We start from the raw sequence: 24,486 nt of genomic DNA on the forward strand, positions 1-24,486 counted from the left end.
ACAAAATGTGGAAAGGTTCAAGGGGGCCGAATACTTTTGCAAGCCACTGTAGCTTGGAAGTCAACGCACCCAGTTCTCTGATTACCTCTCAAGCGTGTGCCTTCTTCCTGATGTTGCTGTCATTCAGAACTGCTACATCTATCACTACAGCCTTTTTTTTCTATTTGACCACTGTGTCTGTGTCACGGTTAGCGCTGACCAACCGTGGGGATGTAGGGAAAGGAGGACCCAAATGCTGGACTCTTTGATGCAACAGTGCGTTTATTTACAGTGCAAGAAAATAACAATAAATCCCCAGTGCGTTCCCGACTTCCGTGACATGTCCTCTTCCCAGTGTTAGTGTTCTTTGTCTCCGCTCCTCAGTGTCTGAGCACCCCGTGCTCGGTGCCCTCTCGTCTCCACACTCCGTGTGAAGTCACGCAATGATCCAGCGTCGGAGAGTGCTCCACCACACTCTTAAGTAGCTCCTCCGACGAGGCTTGATCAGCTGCAGATGTGTGATGGTCTTCAGGTGTGGCCAACCACCTGGCAGGGCCACACCCACCAGGCCTGAAGGTGCCTGTAAACAAGTGCTCCCAGATACACCTGCATCCACACACACATATACCTGCAAGCAGGGAGAATGAGGGACAGCACACCAAAAACACACATCCATAATTGTTCAGGGACCCTGGGTCGCACAGACCCAGGACCCTGACAGCACCCCCCTCTAAGGGCTGGCTCCCGACGGCCCATAAACACAAATAACTCAGAGTTCAACCAACCCAGGGCGGGTGGTGGGCGGTCCAGAATGGAGGGCTCAAAAACATCTCCGCCAACACAACAAAAACAAAAAAAAAGTCTCAGTTCAATAGTCCAATCACTGCTCCAGTGGTGGCACACATAGTTCTGGTGGCCGACATGGTGGACGGCAAAAACAAGCGAGACCTGCTGTGGGTTGGGCAGCAGCAAAACAGTTCAGGTGGCTTACCTCGAGTCCAGTGGTGGCAGCGCTGCAGCTCCGGCGGGCGGCCATGGGTCCGGCAGCAGCGGTGAAACAGTTCCGGCGGGCTGCCACGGATCCAACGGCGGCGGCGTTGCAACAATGTAGCATGGCACACAATCTATGACATGCTGGATGGCATAGATTGCTGGCCGTGCTGGACATGGACATGGCGGCTGTGCTGGATCTGGACGCGGCGGGCGTGCTGGACGTGGATGCAGCGGCTGTGCTGGACTCTCTGGCTCGCTGAGCTCGTCCGTGGGCAACGCAGGCTCCTCCGACTCGCTGACCTCTTCCGTGGGCAGCACGGGGTCCTCTGGTTCACAGACCTCTTCCGTGGACAGCACGGGCTCCTCCGGCTCGCTGAGCTCCTGCTTGGGCAGCACAAGCCCCTCCGGCCTGCTGAGCTCCTCCGGCTCAGGCTGAGCAGGTCCAGGTGGCGCTGTAGCAGCCCGTGGTGGAGAAGATGGAGGTGTGGTGGCCGCAGGCAGTGCAGATGATGGTGGCACAGCAGCTGCAGATGGTGAAGCAGAGAGTGGAGTGGAGACCTCTGACTGAGGCGATGCTAGCTGTGCTAACGGCTGGCTTACAGCAGCGTTTGAGGTGTCACCGTTAACTGTAAACAAAAAAACAGATGGTGTGTGAAATGAAAAAATGTCCTTATTACTCACCACAGCCAGCTGTTAAGATGTCCGGTACTACAGAGCGCCGGCGGCGTCGTTTCAGTGTAGACAACGGGGCCGGCGTGTCAGGCCGTGAATCTACCGGCTGCCCGGGCCGGTGAGCAGCCTGAGTTGGAGAATGGAGGTGGAGGGTTGAGAGCAGGAAGTCCATGACGACTGGGTTGAGAGAGTCCACCAGCCAGGGAAATTTTAAAAGCGTTTCCTTCAGCCGCCTCTCCACGGCGCGATGCAACACTTCCCCGGGCTTCTCCCACCACAAATCACACAGTTTGTAAATCTTGTCCATGACCTCCCTCCTGAGCCTCTCCTCAGAGTCCGCTGGGCCCATGTGGATCATTCTGTCATGGTTAGCGCTGGCCAACCGTGGGGATGCTCAGACCCAGGACCCTGACAGTCTGGTTGGTTATCTTGTGCTCAGAGCTTGTTCCTATGCTGCAGATATAGATAGAGGCTGGTGTCTATCACACCAGGCAAGACCCCAGGTGCAGGGTGTGTAAAGATGCCCCTGAGACAATCCAGCACATAACAGCAGGGTGCAAGATGCTAGCAGGCAGGGCATACATGGAACACCATAACCAAGTGGCCGGCTTAGTATACAGAAACATCTATGCCGAATATGGCCTGGAAGTCCCGAGGTCAAAATGGGAGATGCCCCCAAGGTTGGTGAAGAATGACCAAGCTAAGATCCTGTGGGACTTCCAGATGCAGACGGACCAAAATGGTGGTGGCTAACCAACCAGACATAGTGGTGGTGGACAAACAGAAGAAAAAGGCTGTAGTGATAGATGTAGTGGTTCCAAATGACAGTAACATCAGGAAGAAGAAACACGAGAAGCTTGAGAAGTGCTAACGGCTCAGAGAAGAGCTCGAGAAGATGTGGAGGGTGAAGGTAACAGTGGTCCCAGTGGTAATCTAGGTGCAGTAACTCCCAAGCTAGGTGAGTGGCTCCAGCAGAACCCAGGAACAACATCTGAGATCTCTGTCCAGAAGAGCGCAGTCCTAGAAACACCTAAGATACTGAGCAGGACCCTCAAGCTCCCAGGCCTCTGGCAGAGGACCCGAGCTTGAATGATAGACCACCTGCAGGGGCGAGATTTTCATATTATATGTGTGTGTGTGTATACACACACATAAAAGTGTTAACTACACTTTTACTGTGCAACCTCATTGAACCCTTTATGTTGCCAAGACGTTTATATATTTTAGTTCAGAGTTTAAAAAAAACCTCACACACTAGACCAGAGGTTCCCAAAGTGTGGGGCCCGCCCCTAGGGGGGGCGCAGAGCCATTGCAGGGGGGGCGCGGTATGAAAAAAACAAAAAACAAAGAGCGCTTGGACTGTGGACAGGTTTTTGACGGGGCTCCCACATAAACGCAAAGCAGGAGATGAAGCATCGCCAAATATGTTTCCAAACCAACTTCCTTCCAAGCCAAAGACAGGAAAATATGGTGAAGCACATCTTCCCTTTGGCTTCACCTGCACAAGTGCCGAGGTAGGTCTCCCCTGCAAAATTAGTTTCCCTGCGTCAGGAGCAGGCGCTGGGCTCTTCAAATCACGGACAAACAGGATCCCACATTCTTGATTTTTAGTTCACAAACACTTCTTGGAATAACTAACTACTCCTGACATTTTGGACATGTTAGCTCTTTATACAGTAAAGTTACAGTGGGATACAAATAATATCAGGCTGATCCTGCCGTAATTTGTTCCCCCGGTTCAAATCACGGACAAACAGTATCCCACAGCTGTTTATGTGTTTAAACCCATTTTGCACAGAGAGACATTTTTGAAAAATGTATTGACAGCAATGTTGAATATTATTACACAGGAAAAAAAAACAGCTACATGTAAAATAATTACACCATGACGCCTCTGCCTTTCTAAATGGAGGGAAAATAACGTGTGTATATGTAAGCCTGTAAAACCTGAAGATAGTCAGATTAACAGTAACAGTATTTTGTCTCTATCTGCCATTCTGCACTTCATCTCATGTAAACAATAACGTGGCGCACAGCGTGACGTGAAAAGAGGCACATACCTTTGACGTTGCGTGACGAACTCTGTAATCCTCGTCCACACATAAACGCAAAAAAGGAGTTTTAAATAATCTCCGTTTTCGGTGAATCGCAACGCCGTTTACGTGTTGACGAAAGGCCCAAACGCATAGAAACAGCTGCGTTTTCAAAAATACCCGTGTAGGTGTGGACGCAGCGTAAACGAGTTAGTAGTATATTTTATTACTACCTGTAATTTATTGCCGTTTACTTGTATTTGCTTAATTGTTTACTAAATGTTTGAGGTGTGAAATAAACCGCAATAGAGTTTGTAAACAAAATATGGGTGTGTGTGTTTGGAGGATGTGTTTGCTGTTTGCGTGGGGGGGGGGGGGGCGCGCAAAGATTTTCCTTATAAGAAAGGGGGTCCTGGCAAAAAAAGTTTGGGAACCACTGCACTAGACCACAAAAGAGACTGCCTTTCAACCTAAAGCACCTCATTCCTATAGATCAATGTTTCCCAAACACTGCTGATCAGGTGTGCCATGGAAGATTATCTGGTTCCACCTGATTAGTACTCTAAGCGATCAGCATGAGTACTGGGCAGAACAATTACATTCTCTTCCACTACAGGGGAGTACAAATACCTGCTCTAATTAAATGGGTTGCCAACTGCCAGTAAAACAGAAGAAGACGAAGAAGAAATTACATAATAGTCATGCTGTGAGATGACGCTGCATGTAATACCAATAGATAAATATTTGAAAAGAAAAAATAGTTAAATCTGAACTGAGTCCTGGAGAAAATTCTGATCCAGATGAAGGCCCTAGCATTAGTAGTGATCAAAAAAACACAAAAAAGGTATATTCGGGACAAACCGAGTCAATTCCACTATACCTGGTGTACGGAGAAAAATGATCAATATGCTTTTTGTGCAATTTTTGTTTGGTTGTGTGCAGTGTGATTTTTCTAATGTGAAATATGTGCCGTGGTTCCAAAAGGGTGGGAAACACAGCTACAGATGACACAATTAGTGTCATGGTCCTGGGTCATTTGACCCAGTGGTTTGAGTTTTTGTCTTTTGATGTAATTTTGTATTATCGTTATGTTTAAGTTCATTTTGTTAGTGGCGAGTTTATTCTATATTTTGAATTGTCTAGGTGAATTGTCTAGCTTTCCTAATAGTTGTTGTCTATTATGTTCCCCTTGTTTCTTTTTCCTCTATGTCCCTCTTGGTGTGTTCAGTGTTTATGTGTGTATTCTTGTGTCTTGTTTCCCCTTCTCTGTTCCCATGTGTTTCATTCCTTGTGTTTCATTCCATGTTCACCCTGCCTATCATGTTTATCCATGATCCATGTTCTCTCCTGTCCCCTTTCTCTCTCATGCTCCCTCGCCCTCTCTTGTCCTCTCTCTGCCCCTTGTGCTCCCTAGCTGCCTCTCTCTCTGTCTCTCTCTCTTTAGTTTCTTGTAATTCCGCAGTTTAACTCAGAAAACACAGCTTTTGTTGCTCAATGGAAAATACTACCAAACTAAAGTCCCACCTCTGAGTCTACATTTTTGTCCTGTCCTACCTGCTTTAAATTCTACACGACAATTAGACTAAAGAATGTTTTACTACCTCAAATATCTAATAGTACCTGTTAACATTTTACTGTGGCAGTTATTATTAATAACTTTGGATTCATGGAAATCGTTTTACACAAGTTGTCCTATGTTGTCCGAAATGAAAAAAACAACAACAACAAAGACAACAAAAAAAGTTGTTTTCCCATTGTATGTTTTTAAAAAAAAAAAATTTCTTCTTTACATGTTGTCTTTTTAAAATAAACAGGAATTAATGTGAGCATGTCAGTCACCTTAGACAAGGAATATATAACAGATTATAATAATAAATCGAGTTCTGCGTACAGAAAGCTTGAATCAGAAATTAATTCTGTGGTAAGTTTTTTTTAGCACCATATCAAGTTATATTATTTATTATTCTTTAATGCTAATGTCATTATTGATATCTTTTCCAGTTAAAGGCCCAGTATAGTGATATAAAGGGGTTTATCCAAGCCTTTGTGACAGGATTCAGGTATAGTAATTCAGGAATTAACAAAAGAAAAAAATGAAATAGGAGTTAGAACTGATTTTACATCATAACGTCGGCTTCTGTTTGTTCTTATAGAAAGGGAAGCATTATCATCGACTTTGTTGTTGAGGGAACACAAGTTGATATGAACGAAATGGCTAAAGCAAATAAAAACTTCACAAATGCCATAGTTTCTGTGGCCCCTGTCATCAGCTCAGTTACTGCACAAGTCATTAGTAAGTAAAAAAAAAATTAAATTAATTTTTGCTTAAATTGATTGAGTTACTAACTCACCTTTATTTTTTTACACAAGGTTCATCTTCAATCCAAACTCCTGCTGAGACTTATACTGGTGAAAACATGATGCTGATATGTGGACCCAATAGCACTGAGAATATTGACATTGGACCAATTTCTGGTTCTGTTTGGAAATTGAATGACCTTGAGATCATGTCTAGCAGGTTTAAAATAGTCAATCAGTCCAAGCTAATAGTTAACAATGTCATTCCTGAAGATGCTGGTAAGTCAAAGCTAATTTCATTTTAATAATAGTTGTTATCCCCAAATAGCTGTTACCAAGTTACCTCATACCAAGTCTGCATTTCACATATTAATAATGGGAAATGTGTATTTTATTTAAAACCATAACAAAGTGTACCTGGCTGAATTTGCTTTTTCAGGCTGATGGGGACAAAATCTTATTTCTGCATAGCCATCATGTCTACATTAACAATTTTATATCCGTTGCTATCTGTTTTGTATAGTATGGTATTGTAATCACCAATGCATGCTTCTCTTAATCACAGGACGATATGAATGTATTCTGAATGGGACAAACTTGTTTTTCATTCAAACGGGAGTTGTAAAAGACGGTCAGATCAAACAAGCTCCCAATATCCAACTACAGAGTGAAATTCATGTGTACTGCAAAGTGGGACAGACACAACCACTTCAGTGTTGTGTGCAACCCCCTTATAACGTGAACTGGTATAATGGTTCAACACTGTTACCTTCTAGTAAGTAAGAGCAGTTGCTGAACACTCCACAGTCAATCTAAGCTGGGACAACAGCTATCAACAATGTCACATTGATAACAATGTTAAATGTTCACAGAAAATGCTGAAAAAAACTGCATCACATATGATTATGAAATAAAAAACTGCAGTGGCTCACAGGAAGTTTTTTGTAAGGTTAATGAATCAGTAGGTTATGAAAAGACAACAAAACTGACATTTTTTACTGAAGGTAAGAGCAATGTTTGTAAATATCAAACATTATTATTATTATTGTTATTTCTTCTTCTTCTTCTTCTTGTTCTTCTTCTTCTTCTTATTATTATTATTAGTAGTAGTAGTATTTTTCTGCTTTGCTGTTCTAAAAAACTAATTTGTTGATGATTACAAGCTATTAAGTGCAATGACACTGAGTATGGGGCTGGAAAAGAAGGTGACACAGCAATCAAAAGCTGTAATGAAGGTCAAGAGGGGAACAAGACTGCAAAATGCCAGCAAACAGGACAGTGGAAACTTTTGGAGGACAGCTGTGTCATAATAATAATCAGTCATTTATTTGTTGCTTCACAAGTAAGTGACCTAGAAATATACAAAACTGTTCAGTGTATGAAAAGGAATACTAATAATGCACCTTGAGGGATCTGGGGACTGGAGCACACTTAAATGGATATGTAGGTGAAGAGAACAGAAGTGATGTTTGGTAGTTGTGGTGTTTAGGTGAGATGGATTTTGTGAAAAAAATGGAAATGACTGTGGTGAACATATACTTGAAGAAGAGGGAAGAACATATCTTAACATATCTGCTGGACAGAAGAGTACAAGAAGACTTATTTGTAGGACGACAAAGTACAGGAAAATATTTTTAAAAAGAGGTTAGCAAAGAAAAAGTGAGTCTGGGGAATGACACAAATAGAAAGCTGTACTGGGAAGGTAGAAGTCAGTGCGCCCCAGGGCAGCTGTGGCTGCAATGTAGCTTGCCATCACCAGTGTGTGAATGTGTGTGTGAATGGGTGGATGACTGAATGTAGTGTAAAGCGCTTTACTTAGTCTCTAAGGACCCCAAAGCGCTATACAAATACAGGCCATCTTTTTTTTTTTCAAGTACAAGGTGGTAAAGAAAAAGTTTTATAATGAGCTAAGTGAGGCTGGACACTATATAAGGAGAAAATGCATTGTTTTTCTGTGCTAACATTGAGAGTGTGTTTAGAAGATGGAAAGAGTAATTTAAGGAGCTGATAAATGTATAAAATGAGAGATGGTGGAGGACAGATGGATGACAGTTGGTGAATTAGGAAGTGCAGATAATTAATAATAGCACAGTACATGAAAGGTGCAGCTTAGGTTGAGTGGTTTGGAGACAAAGCTGAAAAAGACCCCCAAAAAACCCAATACTGAATTATGCATAACTTGTGCTGTGATTGCATCTCTGACTGTTGATTTACTGGCAGGAAATTGAGTTCTGTGTCACCCACATATACCTCCAGAATCAGGATAGGGGATTTTGTTCCCTATTTTATGATGTGTACTTGTGCTTATTCTCTGTTGATACTTCTTTTGTATTACAATGATTTATATATTACAATGATATTATAATGATGTATATGTTGAAAATACTTTCAACATATACATGGCTTGTATTAAGGCAGACAACCTAAATATTACTGTTTTCTAAAGGTTCTTCAGCTGTAGCCTCAAACGAAACTGAATTTTAAACTGAATAACAAAGCAGCAAGTTTTGCAGATGTGTGGCCTGAAAGTTCAATTAAATACTGTTTGCAAAATGCATTTAATGAATGTTTGGTTCAACATTGATCAGGAAAAGCTCATTTAAATGCTGACCAAATGCTGATCACAATCTGCTTCTGTGTTTTCATCTTTTTTATTCTTTTTCAGGACTTAAATGTCAAAGATGTTCCAAATTTTGTGGCAAAACTGCGTGGAACTGTCATGAATGATTCAAATAAAATAACAAATTCATCTGCAACAATATCAACAATTGTTAACATCCTAAATAACATTGCAAATGTTTCCAGTAATGTCAGTGAAACTGTCATTAAGGTAAATCTTGCCGTCTATATTTGTAACTCCTCAGGAAAAGATCTGACGATGAAGGTTTCTTTCTTTTTTTCTCTTTTTGTGGGGTTGTTCCCTAATAATATAACATCTCTTCATCTACAGGATGTACTAAACACAGTTGATCTCATCATTGGTGATAATGTGAAACATTCTTGGGAATTTCTGAATGGAAAAAACAACAATGCCAGCTCACAATTACTAGGTTCACTGGAAACACTCACCAGTGGACTGGGTGATATATTTTCCATAGAGACTCACTCGATCATACTCAACAGAACCACATTCAATAACTCATTCAATAACAATCTGAATTCCGACCTTTCCATAGAAATTCCAAATACCAACATTTTCAATGTCTTTATTACTACAGTGACTTTTCCTACCCTTTATTATGTAATGCCAACAAGGAACTCCACTTTTGACATCAGTGTCATCAACAACAATAACACCAACGGCAATGGAGCAGTTGAAATTAACAATGTAATCAATGCTGTTGTGGTGCTTGTCAAAATAAACGCAACCATTCCAAATGTTACTCTGAGCTACAGAAAGCTAAACAGCTCTCTGTCACAAAACCCACAATGTGTCTTCTGGAATTTCACTCTTTTTAATGATCTTGGTGCTTGGGATGACAAAGGGTGTACATTTGTTTCTGATGAAAATGACAAAGTAACCTGCCACTGTAACCACTTGACATCATTCTCAATCCTGATGTCAACTGACATCCCTCTACAATTTGTAAAAGTGTTAGATGTAATAACTTATATTGGTGTAGGGATATCTTTGGCAAGTTTAGTTATATGTCTCATGATTGAAGGATGTGTTTGGAAAGCCATTACCAGAAACAGTACTGCATTAATGCGTCATGTTTCCATCATTAACACTGCCCTTTCTCTGCTCATTGCGGACATCTGTTTCATCATTGGTGCCGCTATTTCTAAGAACCCCAGTGAAAACCCTGAAAAGAACTATAAAATTCCAGTTGGACCATGTACCACAGCAACATTCTTCATGCACTTTTTCTACCTAGCTCTGTTCTTCTGGATGCTTGTCTCAGCCCTTCTTCTCTTCTACCGGACAGTTATGATCTTCTCCCATATGCCTAAGTCAACCATGCTGGCCATTGGCTTCAGCATAGGCTATGGCTGCCCTTTGATTATAGCTGTGATTACTGTTGCTGTCACAGCTTCTGGAAATGGATACATAAGGGAAAATGAAACTTGTTGGCTTAACTGGAACACGACAAAGACCCTGCTTGCTTTTGTGATACCTGCTCTGACCATAGTTGTTATCAACATTTTGATAGTCATTGTGGTCTTGTTCAGGATAATGAGAACAGGTGTCGGAGATACTTCCCAAAGAGATGAAAAGCATACCTTGGTTGTCATTATAAGATGTGTGGCTATTTTGACTCCTTTATTTGGACTAACTTGGTCCTTGGGAGTGGGAACTATGCTATCTCCAACAACTCTAGGAATCCACATTGCCTTTGCATTTTTCAATTCACTACAGGTGAATGGAAATATAAGGCAGTACATTTTTTTAAAAACGTTTTGATAAAATATTTTTTCAATGTATGTATGTGTGTATGTATGTATTTATTTATTTATTTATTTATTTATTTTAGGGTTTCTTCATTTTAGTGTTTGGGACACTATTTGATTCAAAGGTATGCTGATTAAAAAAAAAAATCTTGTACAATACCTGTACAGAAGGAGCATTGAGACCTTAATGTAACAGCATTAGCAGTTCATGGAAGTCTGTGGAATTTACCATGTGATAAATTTAAAAATAATAATAATAATAATTTCTTTAAACATTTTTTTTTTCAGTATTTCCAAAATTCTAAATAAGTTTTCACAAGGTTATGATTTTGCTTATCTCTGTAGATTCGTGCTATCCTCTCAGGGCAAGTGGCTACACCAAACACTAGCTCTAATATAACAAGGGTATGTGTTACACAGTTATCTGCTATTTAATCAGTAGTCCTGCAAATTGTTATGAAACTAACTATATCAAAGCAAAATATAATATTGTAAAAGAACTGTGAACATGCATTTTATTGAATCTGCTAACTTTTCCACTTCATTCTGTGTTTCTACTGAAGATCACAAGTCATGACATTTCTACTTTCAGAGGAATGGATTTAATAAATTGGCTCAGAGGGAGACAATGTAAGCTGTTTTCCATTAAACATTTTGTTTTTTCTTTAATCAGCTGAATTATCAACATTTTGCTTTTTGTCTTTCAGACATATACCACGTTTCAGAGGCTGTAAACTCAAGCCATAGTGCTGCATGTGAGTCATTCATGCATGTCTGAATGGTTGCAATTAATGGATTCCTTTGTGTTAAAACTAGTATAGCCCAGCACTGAGAAAGCAAGTATAATTCGTCCGATACGTAAAGTTCAGTTGCATGATACTATAAATAAGACTTTGAAACAGTTTCATTAGGAGTTTGCACTTGTTACTTCTTGTAGCAGTTTTTACAGCATTTAGCATCAGTAAAGGTGCACAAGCATCACAGCAGGTACTAAGCAGCTTCTATGAAATTGTACTCTATATTATACACTCTGTTGTAAAATGTTTCCAGTTGTCATTTTAATTGCATTATGTTATTTTCTCATTAAAAACTTGCCATCAATGCCTCTATTTAATTTCTTGTTTTTGGTTATCAGTGATGTTTGCCATTTGCATAGCCTATGTTGAGAAATTTTCTGAGAGGGTCAGAAATAAAACAACCTCAAAAAAATAAACAAAATCAAATCAAAAAGGCAGGCTTCAAGGAATAATTTTTTTTAAATTCATGTTGTAATAAATGGTCATTTGTACAAACAGTTTGAAAAATTAGATAAATTTAGCTATATGTTAATAAATTAACACACAACGAACATGTATAAAAATTCACCTATTTTTGGTGGGGTTATTGCTATTGTGAAAAAGATCTTTCCTAATTTAGAACAGAATATACCTGTGGATTGCTGGTATTGCTAATGATGTTTCCAGAGTCCATACTGTTTTAGTTATAAAGCATCCGCCTTTACAAAGTAAATACTAATAAAAAGCACATTCTAGAAAGACAAGGTTTATTTTTTTTTTATTTCTTGTGGTTGTAAAGCTCCTTAATGCTTAGCTGTTAACTCTGAATAAATATCCACTGAATGATTAGTAGTGCTGAATTACTACAGGAATTATGACTTGTCAATAAGTGAGGAAGAAAGGGGTGACAGCTATAGAAATAAGTTTGTCAGCATTATAAACATTTTGTATATTTCAGCTCAACTAAGGCCTAAAATATCACTGAATTTTAGCAGAATTGCTAAAACATAGAGAACCCAAGTAAAGAGATACAATTAAAATATTACACTTTATTATGTTTGCATCTGAGAAACATAATCTAGTAATGCATATATCCAACCAACAGAAATGATTCCAAAAAAAGAGAAGAACCTGTCTGTCTATAGCTTCTTGTTTCTCCTGTCAATCAAAGTGGACCTGCCTTAAATTTTAGATTTCCATGTGGAAACTGCATAGTAAACACCTTAGCTTTCATACTGTTTACAGTCTGATGCAATGACATCATCCAGCAAACACCTCTTCTATTAAAGGTGTGAGTGACTATGAGTCCCTCAGGTGTTACACAGAGAGATTGTCTTTTCCCCAAGGTGTGTTGTATGTGCAAACAAAAGTATTACTCAATAACAATAAGTTTTTTTTACATGTGAAATGTTTTAACAGTTCTACAGTAGAAAAAAAATCTAGCAACAGCAGAGACATGAAATGCTGCCATAAGTGTAAGTGTCAGTGTTATTTCAGTTTCAGGATGTGAAGAAAAACACAAGAGAAACACAAGGGAAGAAAAACACAAGAGAACTCTAAATTATTTACTCACAGATCCATAGATAGATCCATAGATTTTTAAAAAAAATCAACAAGTTAGTTGATTTCAGGTGAAAACACTGACTTGGCCATTAGGTTTTGTATTAGATAATCTTTCCCTCATTGAGTTAATGGACTGCTGACCTTTTTTTCTGCTCTAAAACTCTTGAACTGACCTAAACTATGATACTACTTCCACAATATATTACAGTTGAAATGAGGTTCTGACATTATTGTGCAAGATATGATAGTGTCCTAGACGCTAATGTATAGACACACTCAAAGTTTCTTCAGAAATGTTCTTTTCTAGTTAATGTAAATGCTGTTTAAGCATCCAAAACAAAAGCACTTTTTAAACTACCATTTCTCAGTTAATTTTAGTGGTATAGAAAAAAAAGAAAAAAAAACCATGTCGTGATCCAGCAGCATCTCCTTGTGCTCATAGTGTCAAAAGTTTGTCAGTGAAACCTATTTTAAAGTGACAACCATTTGTTTCTGAGGATATAGGCAGTGATTTTCTCTGTGCTTTGACAGAAAAAAAACATAAAAAACATGCCAATACACCACAGTCCAGGTCTGGACCCAAATGCTGTCCCATTCAGACCGGGACCTACAACCAAAACAGATTTAAAACCTGACCGGGTTCAGCGTCTGAAGAAATGTGATACCACTTAGCCAATCAACTCTGTGCATTTGGGGTAAACACTGGGACTCTTCAGTGTCAATGGCACTTTTATAAATGAAAAAAACAGTAGAAAGAAGAAGAAGACACTATGGTGTGAAGACGTGTTTCCCGGGGCTCCGCAAAGCAGTGACAAAAATATTATTTTAAGACACATCTGCACTTTCTATATCAGCCTTGTGGGCTCTAAGTAGCCCTTTTTGCTGCTGGGTGCCCGTTTTTTTTTTAGTTTTTTTTTTTAGTTTTTTACTCTTGGAGGTCGGGAAACCTGCTTTTGACAACTTCTGAGAAAGGCCGCATCTGAGGCCTCGGAGTTTCCTTCCTGGTTGGCTGTGGTGGCTGCAGCAGTAGCGTCCGGTTTTGCTATCTTCATGGCCTTTCCCTCACATATCTGGCTCCAGGAACGACAGCTTCCCTTGCATTCTGTCACCAGTGAGGGCTATGGGTGGGCCGCGTGAGGACAATCAAGTTCTTTCACTAAAAGTCCCACCATTTGCCTCTTCTTTTTTTTTTTGCATAATGGGAGATAAGAGGAAGCAACGGAGAAAACGGGGCCAGGCTGATGCGGGTGATTCACAGAGCCCGGAGCTGGGACGCGACTCTCAACGTGACGCGGCTATCACGGAGAGCAGCTACAAGCAGGGTGCGGGCGCACCGCTCAGCAAAGCCACATTTACCAGAGCATTGGAGGTTTTGAAACGGGACATCTGCAACAAGCTTGACTGCAAGATTGATACAGTTACCCATACACTGCGGTCAGAAATATCATCTGTGAAGGCTGAGTTTAAAGCTGCAATAACCACCTTACAGGCCACCATTAATGCTCAAGGGACCACCATTAAAGATTTGGAGCTTTCAGCTACAACCTGCAGTGACGACCTGACTTCTCTTCAATCTGCTGTAAGTGTCCTAACGGAGGAGTTCAGACAACTGCAAGCTAAATGTGAGGATTTAGAAGGAAGGTCAAGGCGGAATAACATTCATCTTATTGGCGTCCCCGAGGGTTTGGAGACATCTAACCCTAGGGAGTTTATTTCCCATCTCCTGCTAGTTCGGCCTGTTCTATCCTGCGGAACTGAGGGTGACACTTCCAGATGGAGCTGTACGTAAGTTTACTGATCCTGCGTCTGCCACGGACTTTGCCAATAAGATCCTGGGGGGCCCTGCCTCTCAATACACATAAGTGTCTTAGCCCATTAGGCTGATATGTCCATCTTGGTTAACTTCTGTGAAATATTTTATTTTATTTTTTTTCACTGTATTTTATTTATTTATTTTTTTTATGGTATTTTATTTTATTTATTTTTTTTAAGTAACATACTTATGTTTATTTGAGGTGAGCTTGATTTATAGGATCTGTCTTGATTTGTCTTGTATTGTAAGGAGCTTGAACTCAACTGGGACTTTGAATGGTTGGGAGGAAGTGCTCAGAGGTGTGTTTGGTGGGGGGTGCGCGCATCTTGTTCGGGAAGATGCTTCAGCATTTAGGGGGAAGTTTGGGTGTTCTTTAAATATTAATAACCAACAAGCAGGTCACCCGTTTAAGTTCTGTAGCTGGAATTGTAAAGGCCTGAACCAGCCTATTAAAAGGAGCAAGGTCCTTCATCATTTGCAATTTTTGGGCGCCCAGATTGTGTTTTTACAAGAAACACACCTAAAAATTTCAGATCATTTTAGACTTCGTAAGGGGTGGGTGGGCCAACTGTATCACTCTACATTTAAATCCAAAGCTCGTGGTGCTGCCATTTTAATACACAAATCAGTGCCATTTGTTTCTTCTAATGTTATAGCAGACCAGAATGGTAGATTCATTATTGTGAGTGGTAGTATTTTGAACACTAAATTCATTTTTGCCAACATCTATGCTCCCAATTGGGACGATCCAAACAAAAAAAACAAAAAAAAACAAAAAGAAAAAGCACCAGTTCCCTATTGGTGTTAAGTGAACCATGTTGACCAATAAAAAAATTATATGGCAACATGTGGCATTTGGTTGTTTAGGAGGAGGGGGACATTTATCTCAATCGGAGGTCACTAAAATCAGTGTTGAATTGGTGTAACTTTGCTGAAACAATCTCGGACTGTAGTTTTCTCTGGTCCCCTCCCCAATCAGACCAGGAGTGACTAGCCACATGTTCACCTTAAATTGTTGGAGCAATTTAAGGTGATTGAGTGGTGTCTGAAAACCAATGTGGGATTTACAGATAATTGGGAAAGTTTCTAGAGGAATCCTGGTCTTGTTAAGAGAGACGGGATCCATCCCACTTTGGATGGAGCAGCTCTTATTTCTAGAAATCTGGCCAAATTTATTAAACTCCCCAAAATGTGACCAGAGTCCAGAGTTGGGACCAGGAAGCAGAGTTGCACTCTTATGCGTCTCTCTGCAGCTTCTCTCCTCTCGTTATCCCATCAAATCCCCACCCCCTTAGAGACAATGTCAGCTCCCAAACAGACAAAAAAACAAACTGAAAAAAAAGAACAAACTGCGAAAAAAAACGAAACATAAAAAACATAAAAATCACAAAGAAAGAACAATGCAGTATCCACATCTACACCAAAGAATAAAACAGTGAAATGGATTATTAAGCATTAGGTCTCTCTCTTCTAAGTCTCTTTTGGTACATGAATTAATAACTGATCAATAAATCAATTTGCTCAGCCTTACAAGAACCTAGTTACAGCAGGATGATTATCTTAGTTTAAATGAATCAAAACCCCTGAGTCATACTAACTAACAGAATCCTCTCAGCACAGGCCAAGGTTATTAATCAACCAAACATCAAGACATTTGAAAGCTTGATGCTTAGCCTTGTCCATCCAAGCAGGAAAACTCAAAAACTAGTCTTATTTGTTATCATATCGTCCACATGGGCCCTAGAGTTTCTGTCTGATTTATCAAAGTTTTTATCTGATTGAGTGCTCAGCTCAGATAGAATAATTATTGTGGGTGATTTTAAGATCCATGCAGATGCTAAAGATGAAATCCTCAACACGGCATTTATGAGACTAATTTGGCTCCTCTGAAAATGTAAAATCAGAATCAGAAAGACTTTATTTATCCCCAAGGGGCAAGTAAGATACAACAGAGCAGCATGACGTTGAAGCTAAGGACAAGCCATAAACAGGCAATAAGAGTGAGATAATAAATACACAGAATATACAGTATATACACAGTTTTAAAATTACACAGTTTTAAAATTAAAGTCTACTGAATAGGTGAATAAATAACTGTAAGTGACTAAAATTGAGTAAAGTGTCGGCAGTATAAAAAGAGTGTAGTTTATGTTTATGGGTGTGGAAAATGTTCTTATCGGCTGGAGTTAAAAAGCAGACTGGCTTTGGGGACAAAGGTGGCTCTCCTCCTCTCAGTCCTGCAGGAAATGCAGCGGAGGCGTTGCCCAGAGGGGAGCTATTGAAATGCGGGGTGAAGAATGTGAGAGGGGTCATTGATGATTTTGGCTGCCTGTCTAAGGGCCTGTTGGCTGAAAACCTGTGCCAGAGTTCTGACAGGCAGTGTTACTCCCCTCAAGTCTTAATAAAGCTCAACTTGTTCTTTGCTTTTAAACTGACATTTATTTCGGACAGGAGGATTCTTCGACATGCCTTAACATGTAATGATGCCCAACCACAGCCGATACAATGCCGTCAGAACTAAAAAGAAATACAAACTTAAATGAATATTCTTAATAAAGCCCTTAAGCATTATATAAAACGAAACATTCCAACAAAACGATCAATAAAATACACATTACACTTCACACGGCAGTAATTGCAGTGAAATATCACGCAATACTAGCGTATTTACATACAATGATAATAAACAAAAGAAAACATTTACCTCATTGGCCTCACTCAAAGGGAATAAAAACTTTAATCCTTACGTCGTGGGGTAGTCCAAAAAAGGCACTCTTTTATTTATCTTACTGTAGACGTGCAAACCTCGTGGCTCGTCTCTTAATTAGCTTGCTGAGTGTGACAGCCAAAAAATACCCTCTTAGCAACAACAAACGGAACTATAGAAAAGGTTCCTATCTAATTGCACAGTTAGCACAAATAACACATTTAAACATATAAATCTAATCAACAAACATGAATGACTATTTATTTATTATTTCTTAATATTTCAACTACTAATTGTTTCAACATCAAATCCAATAAAATGAACTTGCGAGAGTTGCCTATGACGGCAGCTACAGGCAGGCCAATGATTTTAGAGCACACTGATGTAGTGTGCTGCAGTCTGTTCCTGTTCTGAAGGCTGAGGGAGTGGAACCAGCAGGTAATGGAGAACAAACCCACCACTTAAATCACACTGTAGACTCTAGATACATGCTTCCATTAGGCACTATCATCAGAAAGCATAGCATACATTTTCACTGGTATGCAGATGACAACCAACTGTCAATGAAGCCAGATAACACACACCAATTAAGTACACTGCAGGAATGTCTTAAAGACTTAAAGACCTGGATGACCTCCAATTTTCTGCTTCTAAGTTCAGATAAAACTGAGGTTATTGTACTTGGCCCTGAAAATCTTAGAAATATGGTATCTAACCAGATTCTTACTCTGGGTGGCATTACCTTGGCCTCCAGTAACACTGTGAGGAACCTTGGAGTGATTTTTGACCAGGATATGTCCTTCAATACATATATTAAACAAATATGTTGGACTGCTTTCTTCCATTTGCACAATATCTGTAAAATTAGAAATATCCTGTCTCTGAGTGATGTTGAAAAGTTAGTTCATGCATTTATTACTTCTAGGCTAGACTACTGTAATTCATTATTTTTTTGGATGTCCCAAAGCTCCCTGAAAAGCCTCCAGTAAAACTAAAATGCTGCAGCTAGAGTACTGACAGTGACTAGAAAGAGAGAGCATATTTCTCTTAAATTGGCTTCCCTTCATTGGCTTCCTGTTAAATCCAGAATTGAATTCAAAATCCTGCTCCTCACATACAAGGTCTTAAATAATCAGGCCCCATCTTATCTTAATGACCTTGTAGTACCATGTCACCTCATTAGAGCACTTCGCTCTCGCACTGCAGGCTTACTTGTTGCTCTTAGAGTATTTAAAAGTAGAATGGGAGGAAGAGCCTTCAGTTTTCAGGCCCCTCTTGTATGGAACCAGCTTCCAGTTTAGATTCAGGAGACAGACACTATCTCTATTTTTAAGATTAGGTTTAAAACTTTCCTTTTTCCTAAAGTATATAGTTAGGGCTGGTTTAGGTGACCCTGAATCCTCCCTTAGTTATGCTGCAATAGGTGTAAGCTGCTGGGGGATTTCCATGATGCACTGAATATTTCTTCTTCAATCACTATGTGTTAATAGACATCTCTGCACTGAATCATGCTTGTTATTAATCTCTGGCTCTCTTCCACAGTGTGTCTTTTATCCTGTCTTCCTTCTCTCCCCCCAACCAGTTGCGGCAGGATGCCCCTCCTCCCTGATGCCCCTCCTCCCTGAGAGCCAAAAGATACCACTGTGCTGTCGACCATATGCTGCTGCAGTTCAGCGATGAACACCCATTAGAATGATTCCTGCGGTTGGGGGGCATCCAGGTGTTGCGGTGTTAAGATGTTGAAAGGGAGTTTTTCCTTCCCAGTGTTGCCAAAGTGCTTGCTCATAGGGGGTCATATGAGTGTTGGGTTTTTTCTCTGAATATATTATTCTAGGGTCTACCTTACAAATTGTGTTGTTGTGATTTGGAGCTGTATAAATAAAATTGAATTGAACTGAATTGAATTGAATGTTTCATAGAATTAGGGTGGATGCATTTTTTTCTAAACACACAGATGCGGTGTTTAGAAAAAAATGCGTCTCAACTGTTCTGATACTCCTGACACGTACGGAATCACTACAGGTTTACACTTAGTCAGCGGTTGTCCTTCTCTCCTGGATCGGCTGGAGTTTTCTTTTCTATCCCAGCTTTAACAAAGGTCCAGCTGGGATAACCACATTTACTCAGGGCCTTCTTGATGTGTGCTTCCCTGGTCGCTGTGTCTGAGAATCAAACCCTAAATAGGGCCTTCACATCAAGAAGGCGCCAACAGAAAGCTCCAGCCGAGACTCCAAACAACTGATCCCGAACTGTTTTTATCATTTAAGAAACATTTCTAAACTCAGACTACTGGTGTCAAAGACAAAACTTGAGATGATTATTCATACTTTTATTTCTTCTCATTTGGATTATTGTAATGGTCGCTTTACTTGTTTCAACAAATCAGCTCTAAATCACCTTCACACTATACAAAATGCTGCAGCAAAACTTTTAACTGGCACAAACAAGAGGTCAGCTTTGGCTTCTCTTCATTGGTTGCCAGTAAATTTTAGGGTTTGTTTTAAAATTTTAGTCATCTTCATGGTGAAGCTCCCCAGTACATCTCTGACCTGTTGAAACCTCATGCTTCATCCCGAGCACTTAGGTCTTCAGGTCAGAAGTTACTGTTGGTCCCACGTACTGTGTTGTACCAGTACCAAAGACTCCACATGACATCCCACCTGATGAAAACCCTGGAGCGGCTGGCCCCTGGTGAGCTGACATTGGAGTGGATGATGCTGTCTTTCACTTTCTGCATCGTTCCCTCTCTCACCTGGAGACTCCTGGAGCAATGTGAGAAACATCTTCTTTGATTTCTGTTAATTTTTTTCAACACCACTCTTCCCATGGTCCTGAAGGACAAGCTGGAGAACTCAGGAGTGGACCATCACCTCACAACATGGATACTAGACTACCTCACTGATCGACCAGAGTATGTGAGAACTCAGGGCTGTGTGTCGGACAGGGTCGTCTGCAGTACGGGGACCCCACAGGGAACGGTTCTGGCTCCGTTCCTCTTCCTCATCTTCACTGCAGACTTCTCCCACAACTCCACCCAGTGCTTCCTTCAGAAGTTCTCTGATGACTCTGCAATCCAAACTCCTTTAAATTTCATAAATTCTGTTTTCATGGATGCCTGGATGTTAAACTTAATTGTTACACCTGGTAGAGCAGTCACACTGATCATTTTATTACAGATGAAAGAATTTAGACAGTTTTTCAACTCTCAATAATGGTACAGTGATCGTTTGACTTAGGGACTTAAGGCACAGACATGGCTAATGACGTCAGACTTAAAGACCGGATAGTCGGTGTTGAGTCTGTGTTTCCACAGGCCCCACTAGTTTAGAGACTTATTCCTCATGAAGAACGAAAACAAGACAGAACATCTTCAACCGGTCTTTTACTCGCTAACGAGGGAAGCTTGGTGAGAACCAGGCGGTGGAGCTTAATGCTCCTCACCTGTCTCTAGCCCAAATCCTTCAAAGAGCAGCTCTCCTCGCAGCTATTTATTCCCATGACAGTTACAGTTTACACAATACAACACAAGCACCTCCCACCGTAGAACCCCCTTGGTTACAAAAGACAAGGCACTATGTGTGTGTGTGTGTGTGTGTGTGTGTGCGTGTGTGTGACCTCCTGCTCACCAAAAGGATCATAAAAGCAGGAAGCTTACAACACAAGAAACAGATCTTTCAGATAGAATGTATCTACAATAAAACCTCCCCCAGCACAGAGTGGCTGGAGAGGTGGTCAGGATCAAAGGAATGTCTTTGATCCTACTGCTTGAACTAAGACTTTACAAATTTAAGAAACACAATGACAACATTCAACAATTTGACTTAACAGTCGGCCTCATCACTGATAGGTACGACAGGGAGTACAGAGAACTGACCCAAGACTTAGTGGACTGGTGCCAGCAGAACTACCTCCAGATCAACACAAGAAAAACCAAGGAGCTGGTGATAGACTTCCGCAGGCAAAAACAGGGACAGCCACCCATTCAGACGCCCTCTACAAGAAAGGGCAGAGCAGGCTGTAGCTGCTGCGGAGACTCAGGTCTTTTGGAGTGAAGAGCCCACTCCTTAAGACCTTCTATGACTCTGTGGTGGCCTCAGCCATCTTTTACAGTCTGGTCTCCTGGGGCGGCAGCATCTCTGCTAGGGACAGGAAGAGACTGAACAGGCTGATCTGGAGGGCCAACTCTGTTCTAGGATGCTCTCTAGATCCAGTGGAGGTGGTGAGTGACAGGTGAATGGTGACTAAGCTGTCATCCCTTTTGGACAACATCTCCCACTCCATGCAGGAGACCCTGACAGCACTGAACAGCTCCTTCAGTGGCAGGCTGAGGCACCCACGATGTGGGATGGAGAAATTTCACAGGTCTTTTCTTCCTACTGCTTTCAGACTCCACAACAAAGACTTCACAGCTGACTAAACACACACACATCCACACATGTGAAATAACACTATGTGCAATTCTCTTTTTCTAACAATCTAACAATCACATCCAAAGTTTGGTCAGAGGACTCAAATGTAGGACTTAATAAAGGCCCAACCAAAGAAATGTGTGTATAAATTGTGGCCAAACTACAGGGGAGTGGGATTTCCACCAGTATAATATCCTCAGTACTGTTTCCACGTAGCATTGGGAGTCAGATATGATAACAGGAAAAATCAATCTTGGCAAGCGACCAGGAGCAGTACCCTTCATGGAGAAGGAGACTGGTGTCATGGCTAACAGACGGACTCACGCGCAGACAGAGTTCTTGCAAGAAAAAAAGTGACAGTTTATTAACAATAGGGTGATATATATCCAAGATCCATACAAGATACAAGATACATAGAGGCTGGGGGTCTGTCACACCAGGCAAGACCCCAGTGCAGGCTGTATAAAGATGCCCCCGAGACAATCCAGCACATAACAGCAGGGTGCAAGATGCTAGCAGGCAGGACATACATGGAATGCCATAACCAAGTGGCCGGCTTAGTATACAGAAGCATCTGTGTTGAATATGTCCTGGAAGTCCCAAGGTCAAAATGGGAGACACCCCCAAGGTTGGTGAAGAATAACTGAGCTAAGATCCTGTGGGACTTCCAGATACAGACAGACAAATTGGTGTTGGCTAACCAAACGGACATAGTGGTGGTAGACAAACAGAAGAAGAAGGCCGTAGTGATAGATGTAGTGGCTCCAAATGACAGCAACATTAGGAAGAAGGCACACGAAAAGCTTGAGAAATACCAAGGCCTCAGAGAAGAGCTTGAAGGTAACAGTGGTCCCAGTGGTAATCAGAGCAGTAGGTGCAGTAACTCCCAAGCTAGGCGAGTTGCTCCAGCAGATCCCAGGAGCAACATCTGAGATCTCTGTCTAGAAGAGTGCAGTCCTAGAAACAACCAAGATACTGCGCAAGACCATCAAGCTCCCAGGCCTCTGGTAAAGGACCCGAGCTTGAAGGATATGTATATATGTATATCCACACTTTCCTTTCTGTACACACTTACTCCTCTTCAGCCACTCTCATCCAGATCTCCACTCACGCTGCCACAGACAGGAATCAAAGGGAGGGTCTGGGGAAATCTATATACAGAGAGCACAGGTTAGTCCAACAGGCAAGTACAGAAAGGGAGATTTCTGAGAAACAGCTGAGAGCATGAACACGGGAGTTTCAATGTTCCAGCGGCGAACCGCTCCGTGCCACGTTGTTAAATAATCACAGAGAAATCCGGACAGATCAGCAACAGGTGGTGGCAATCATCACAGGTGCGTGGGCCAAGAGCGAGAGCCCACGGTGAGCTCTGCCCAGGGAGGCAGGAGAGAGAGAAAAGAGCAAAACATAAACAAAACCTGTAACCAGTGTGAGCCAGCCAGAGCGCCACGGGGACCATGACAACTAGAGTCCAAGATCAAGATGGTACAGAGGAAAGCTAGCCAACAGTCAGAAGACGTCAAGTCAGCTTTATAGCATACTAAAAAGAAATCAAGTGTCAGCCAAAGTGCTAAACAGAAGGAAAATGTAGTCAAAATAAATAAAAAGAATTAAAATAAATGAGAAAAAAAAGCATTACAAGAAAAAAATTAAGTAGTCACCATTTGCTTTGTTGACCAGTGCTGCAAACCCTTGGCCTTCGCTCAATGAGCTTGATGATCTAGTCACCTGAAATTCTTTTCCAACCGTCTTGAAGGAGTTCCCAGAGATGCTGGGCACAAACCAATTAGCCCTTACACAGCCTGGAGGTGTGTTTGGAGTCATTGTCCTGTTGAAAAATAAATAATGGTCCAACTAAACACAAACTGGTGTCATGCTCTCAGTGTCTGCGATCGAGAATTTTTTATTCTCCCCTGCCTAAGGAGCAGTCCCCCCCTGGGTGGCGACCTCAGAGCTCAAGCCTGCCCTTTTAACCTGCAGCTCATTCCCAGCAATAAAATGCAGCAGTCTTAAGGAGCAGCAGGGACTTTCACTCTTTGCCAGGTCGTCTGCCTTACAACAGCGTAACCAGCTTCCAGGCTCATCTCCCACGCTCCCTCTGTACTCACCTAGTCATCTCCATCACTGCTCCACTCGCTTGTCCCGGTAAGAACATCAGCTGCTTTCCACCTCAGAAATCAGAGGATTTTCCACCTGCTCTCCTGTTCATTACCTTCACCTGCTCCGCTCTGACGTAGACTCCTCTCTTGACTTGCTGACACCCTGGACCTCTCTGGCTCCCCACGCAGTGCCGCTCACCATTGTCACAAGTAAGCCACTTTCACATTCCACAGTACAATCATGTCCTGTCCTAACTTGTCTCTCTCTCCTGTTTCACGCTCTCTCTCCATGAGACTCCGGTCACTTTCTATTGTCACTTGCAAATAAATTCACTTTTGGATCTCACTTTTCTAAGTTCAGTGTCTGGTTTTCAATCCATTCCTGTGCCGCCCGTGACAGTACGATCTGGCCAGACATGGCCCATCTCCTTGCCACCGCAACGACCATTGACCTTCTATCAGGCGCCGCTCTCCCCTCCAGCTGGCTGTACAACCTTTCTTGGCCTGAGAAGGAAGCCATGGAGAAATATATTCGGGAATCACTGGCAGCAGGCATCATTTGGCCTTCCAAATCATGCCTATTTCAGGAGGGTAGTTGATGACGGAACCAGCTAAGGTTCGAGCAGTCGCGGAGTGGCCGGTCCCAGCAACACGGAAACAAATCCAATGCTTTCTGGGGTTTGCTAATTTCAACCAGCGCTTCATCAGAGACTACAGCAAGGTTCCTCTTACTAAACTCACATCCTCCAAGT

The 24,486-nt window shown here is 41.5% G+C and overlaps 3 protein-coding genes and 1 long non-coding RNA gene across 5 annotated transcripts in view; 2 read left to right on the forward strand and 2 right to left on the reverse strand.

Annotated features, from left to right (window-relative positions):
* The window catches only part of LOC100703569 (adhesion G protein-coupled receptor F5), a 28,685-nt gene extending 17,646 nt beyond the window's left edge, over positions 1–11,039 (forward strand). The window contains exons 6-12 of one of the 2 annotated variants that reach the window (XM_025899079.1): positions 5,492–5,598; positions 5,679–5,737; positions 5,831–5,970; positions 6,048–6,254; positions 6,541–6,750; positions 6,848–6,979; positions 8,641–8,847. In XM_025899079.1, the coding sequence (XP_025754864.1) occupies positions 5,492–5,598; positions 5,679–5,737; positions 5,831–5,970; positions 6,048–6,254; positions 6,541–6,750; positions 6,848–6,979; positions 8,641–8,702 (917 nt within the window). In that variant the 3' untranslated portion in view covers positions 8,703–8,847. Of the gene's footprint in view, positions 1–5,491; positions 5,599–5,678; positions 5,738–5,830; positions 5,971–6,047; positions 6,255–6,540; positions 6,751–6,847; positions 6,980–8,640; positions 8,848–10,712; positions 10,773–10,930 lie in introns of those variants that run through there. The other variant, XM_025899080.1, reaches the window with a different exon arrangement.
* Positions 45–2,193, reverse strand: LOC112842459 (uncharacterized protein KIAA0754-like). Its single transcript, XM_025899105.1, has 2 exons — positions 1,654–2,193; positions 45–1,496 (listed from the first exon to the last, which is right to left on the reverse strand). The coding sequence occupies exons 1-2, from the start codon at positions 2,000–2,002 to the stop codon at positions 967–969; spliced, it is 879 nt and encodes a 292-aa protein (XP_025754890.1). The 5' UTR covers positions 2,003–2,193; the 3' UTR covers positions 45–966.
* Positions 11,040–13,107: 2,068 nt separating the features above from the next.
* LOC112841633 (uncharacterized) lies at positions 13,108–19,026 on the forward strand. Its single transcript, XM_019345760.2, has 2 exons — positions 13,108–14,487; positions 18,809–19,026. The coding sequence occupies exons 1-2, from the start codon at positions 13,827–13,829 to the stop codon at positions 18,904–18,906; spliced, it is 759 nt and encodes a 252-aa protein (XP_019201305.1). The 5' UTR covers positions 13,108–13,826; the 3' UTR covers positions 18,907–19,026.
* Positions 16,939–17,574, reverse strand: LOC112842464 (uncharacterized). Its single transcript, XR_003214235.1, has 2 exons — positions 17,224–17,574; positions 16,939–17,036 (listed from the first exon to the last, which is right to left on the reverse strand). It is a non-coding gene; the product is annotated as an uncharacterized LOC112842464 (long non-coding RNA).
* Positions 19,027–24,486: the final 5,460 nt, after the last annotated feature.

Source organism: Oreochromis niloticus, linkage group LG15 (genome assembly GCF_001858045.2).
Source record: "Oreochromis niloticus isolate F11D_XX linkage group LG15, O_niloticus_UMD_NMBU, whole genome shotgun sequence".
NCBI classification, from domain to species: Eukaryota; Metazoa; Chordata; class Actinopteri; order Cichliformes; family Cichlidae; genus Oreochromis; species Oreochromis niloticus.

Coding starts and splice junctions, on each gene's coding strand:
- LOC112842459 (XM_025899105.1), bottom strand. CDS start 2,002: ATGATCCACATGGGCCCAGCGGACTCTGAGGAGAGGCTCAGGAGGGAG. Junction 1,497..1,653: donor CATCTTAACAGCTGGCTGTG/GTGAGTAATAAG, acceptor CACCATCTGCAG/CTGCTGTGCCACCATCATCT.
- LOC112841633 (XM_019345760.2), top strand. CDS start 13,827: ATGGGTGGGCCGCGTGAGGACAATCAAGTTCTTTCACTAAAAGTCCCA. Junction 14,488..18,808: donor TGACACTTCCAGATGGAGCT/GTACGTAAGTTT, acceptor CCCCCCAACCAG/TTGCGGCAGGATGCCCCTCC.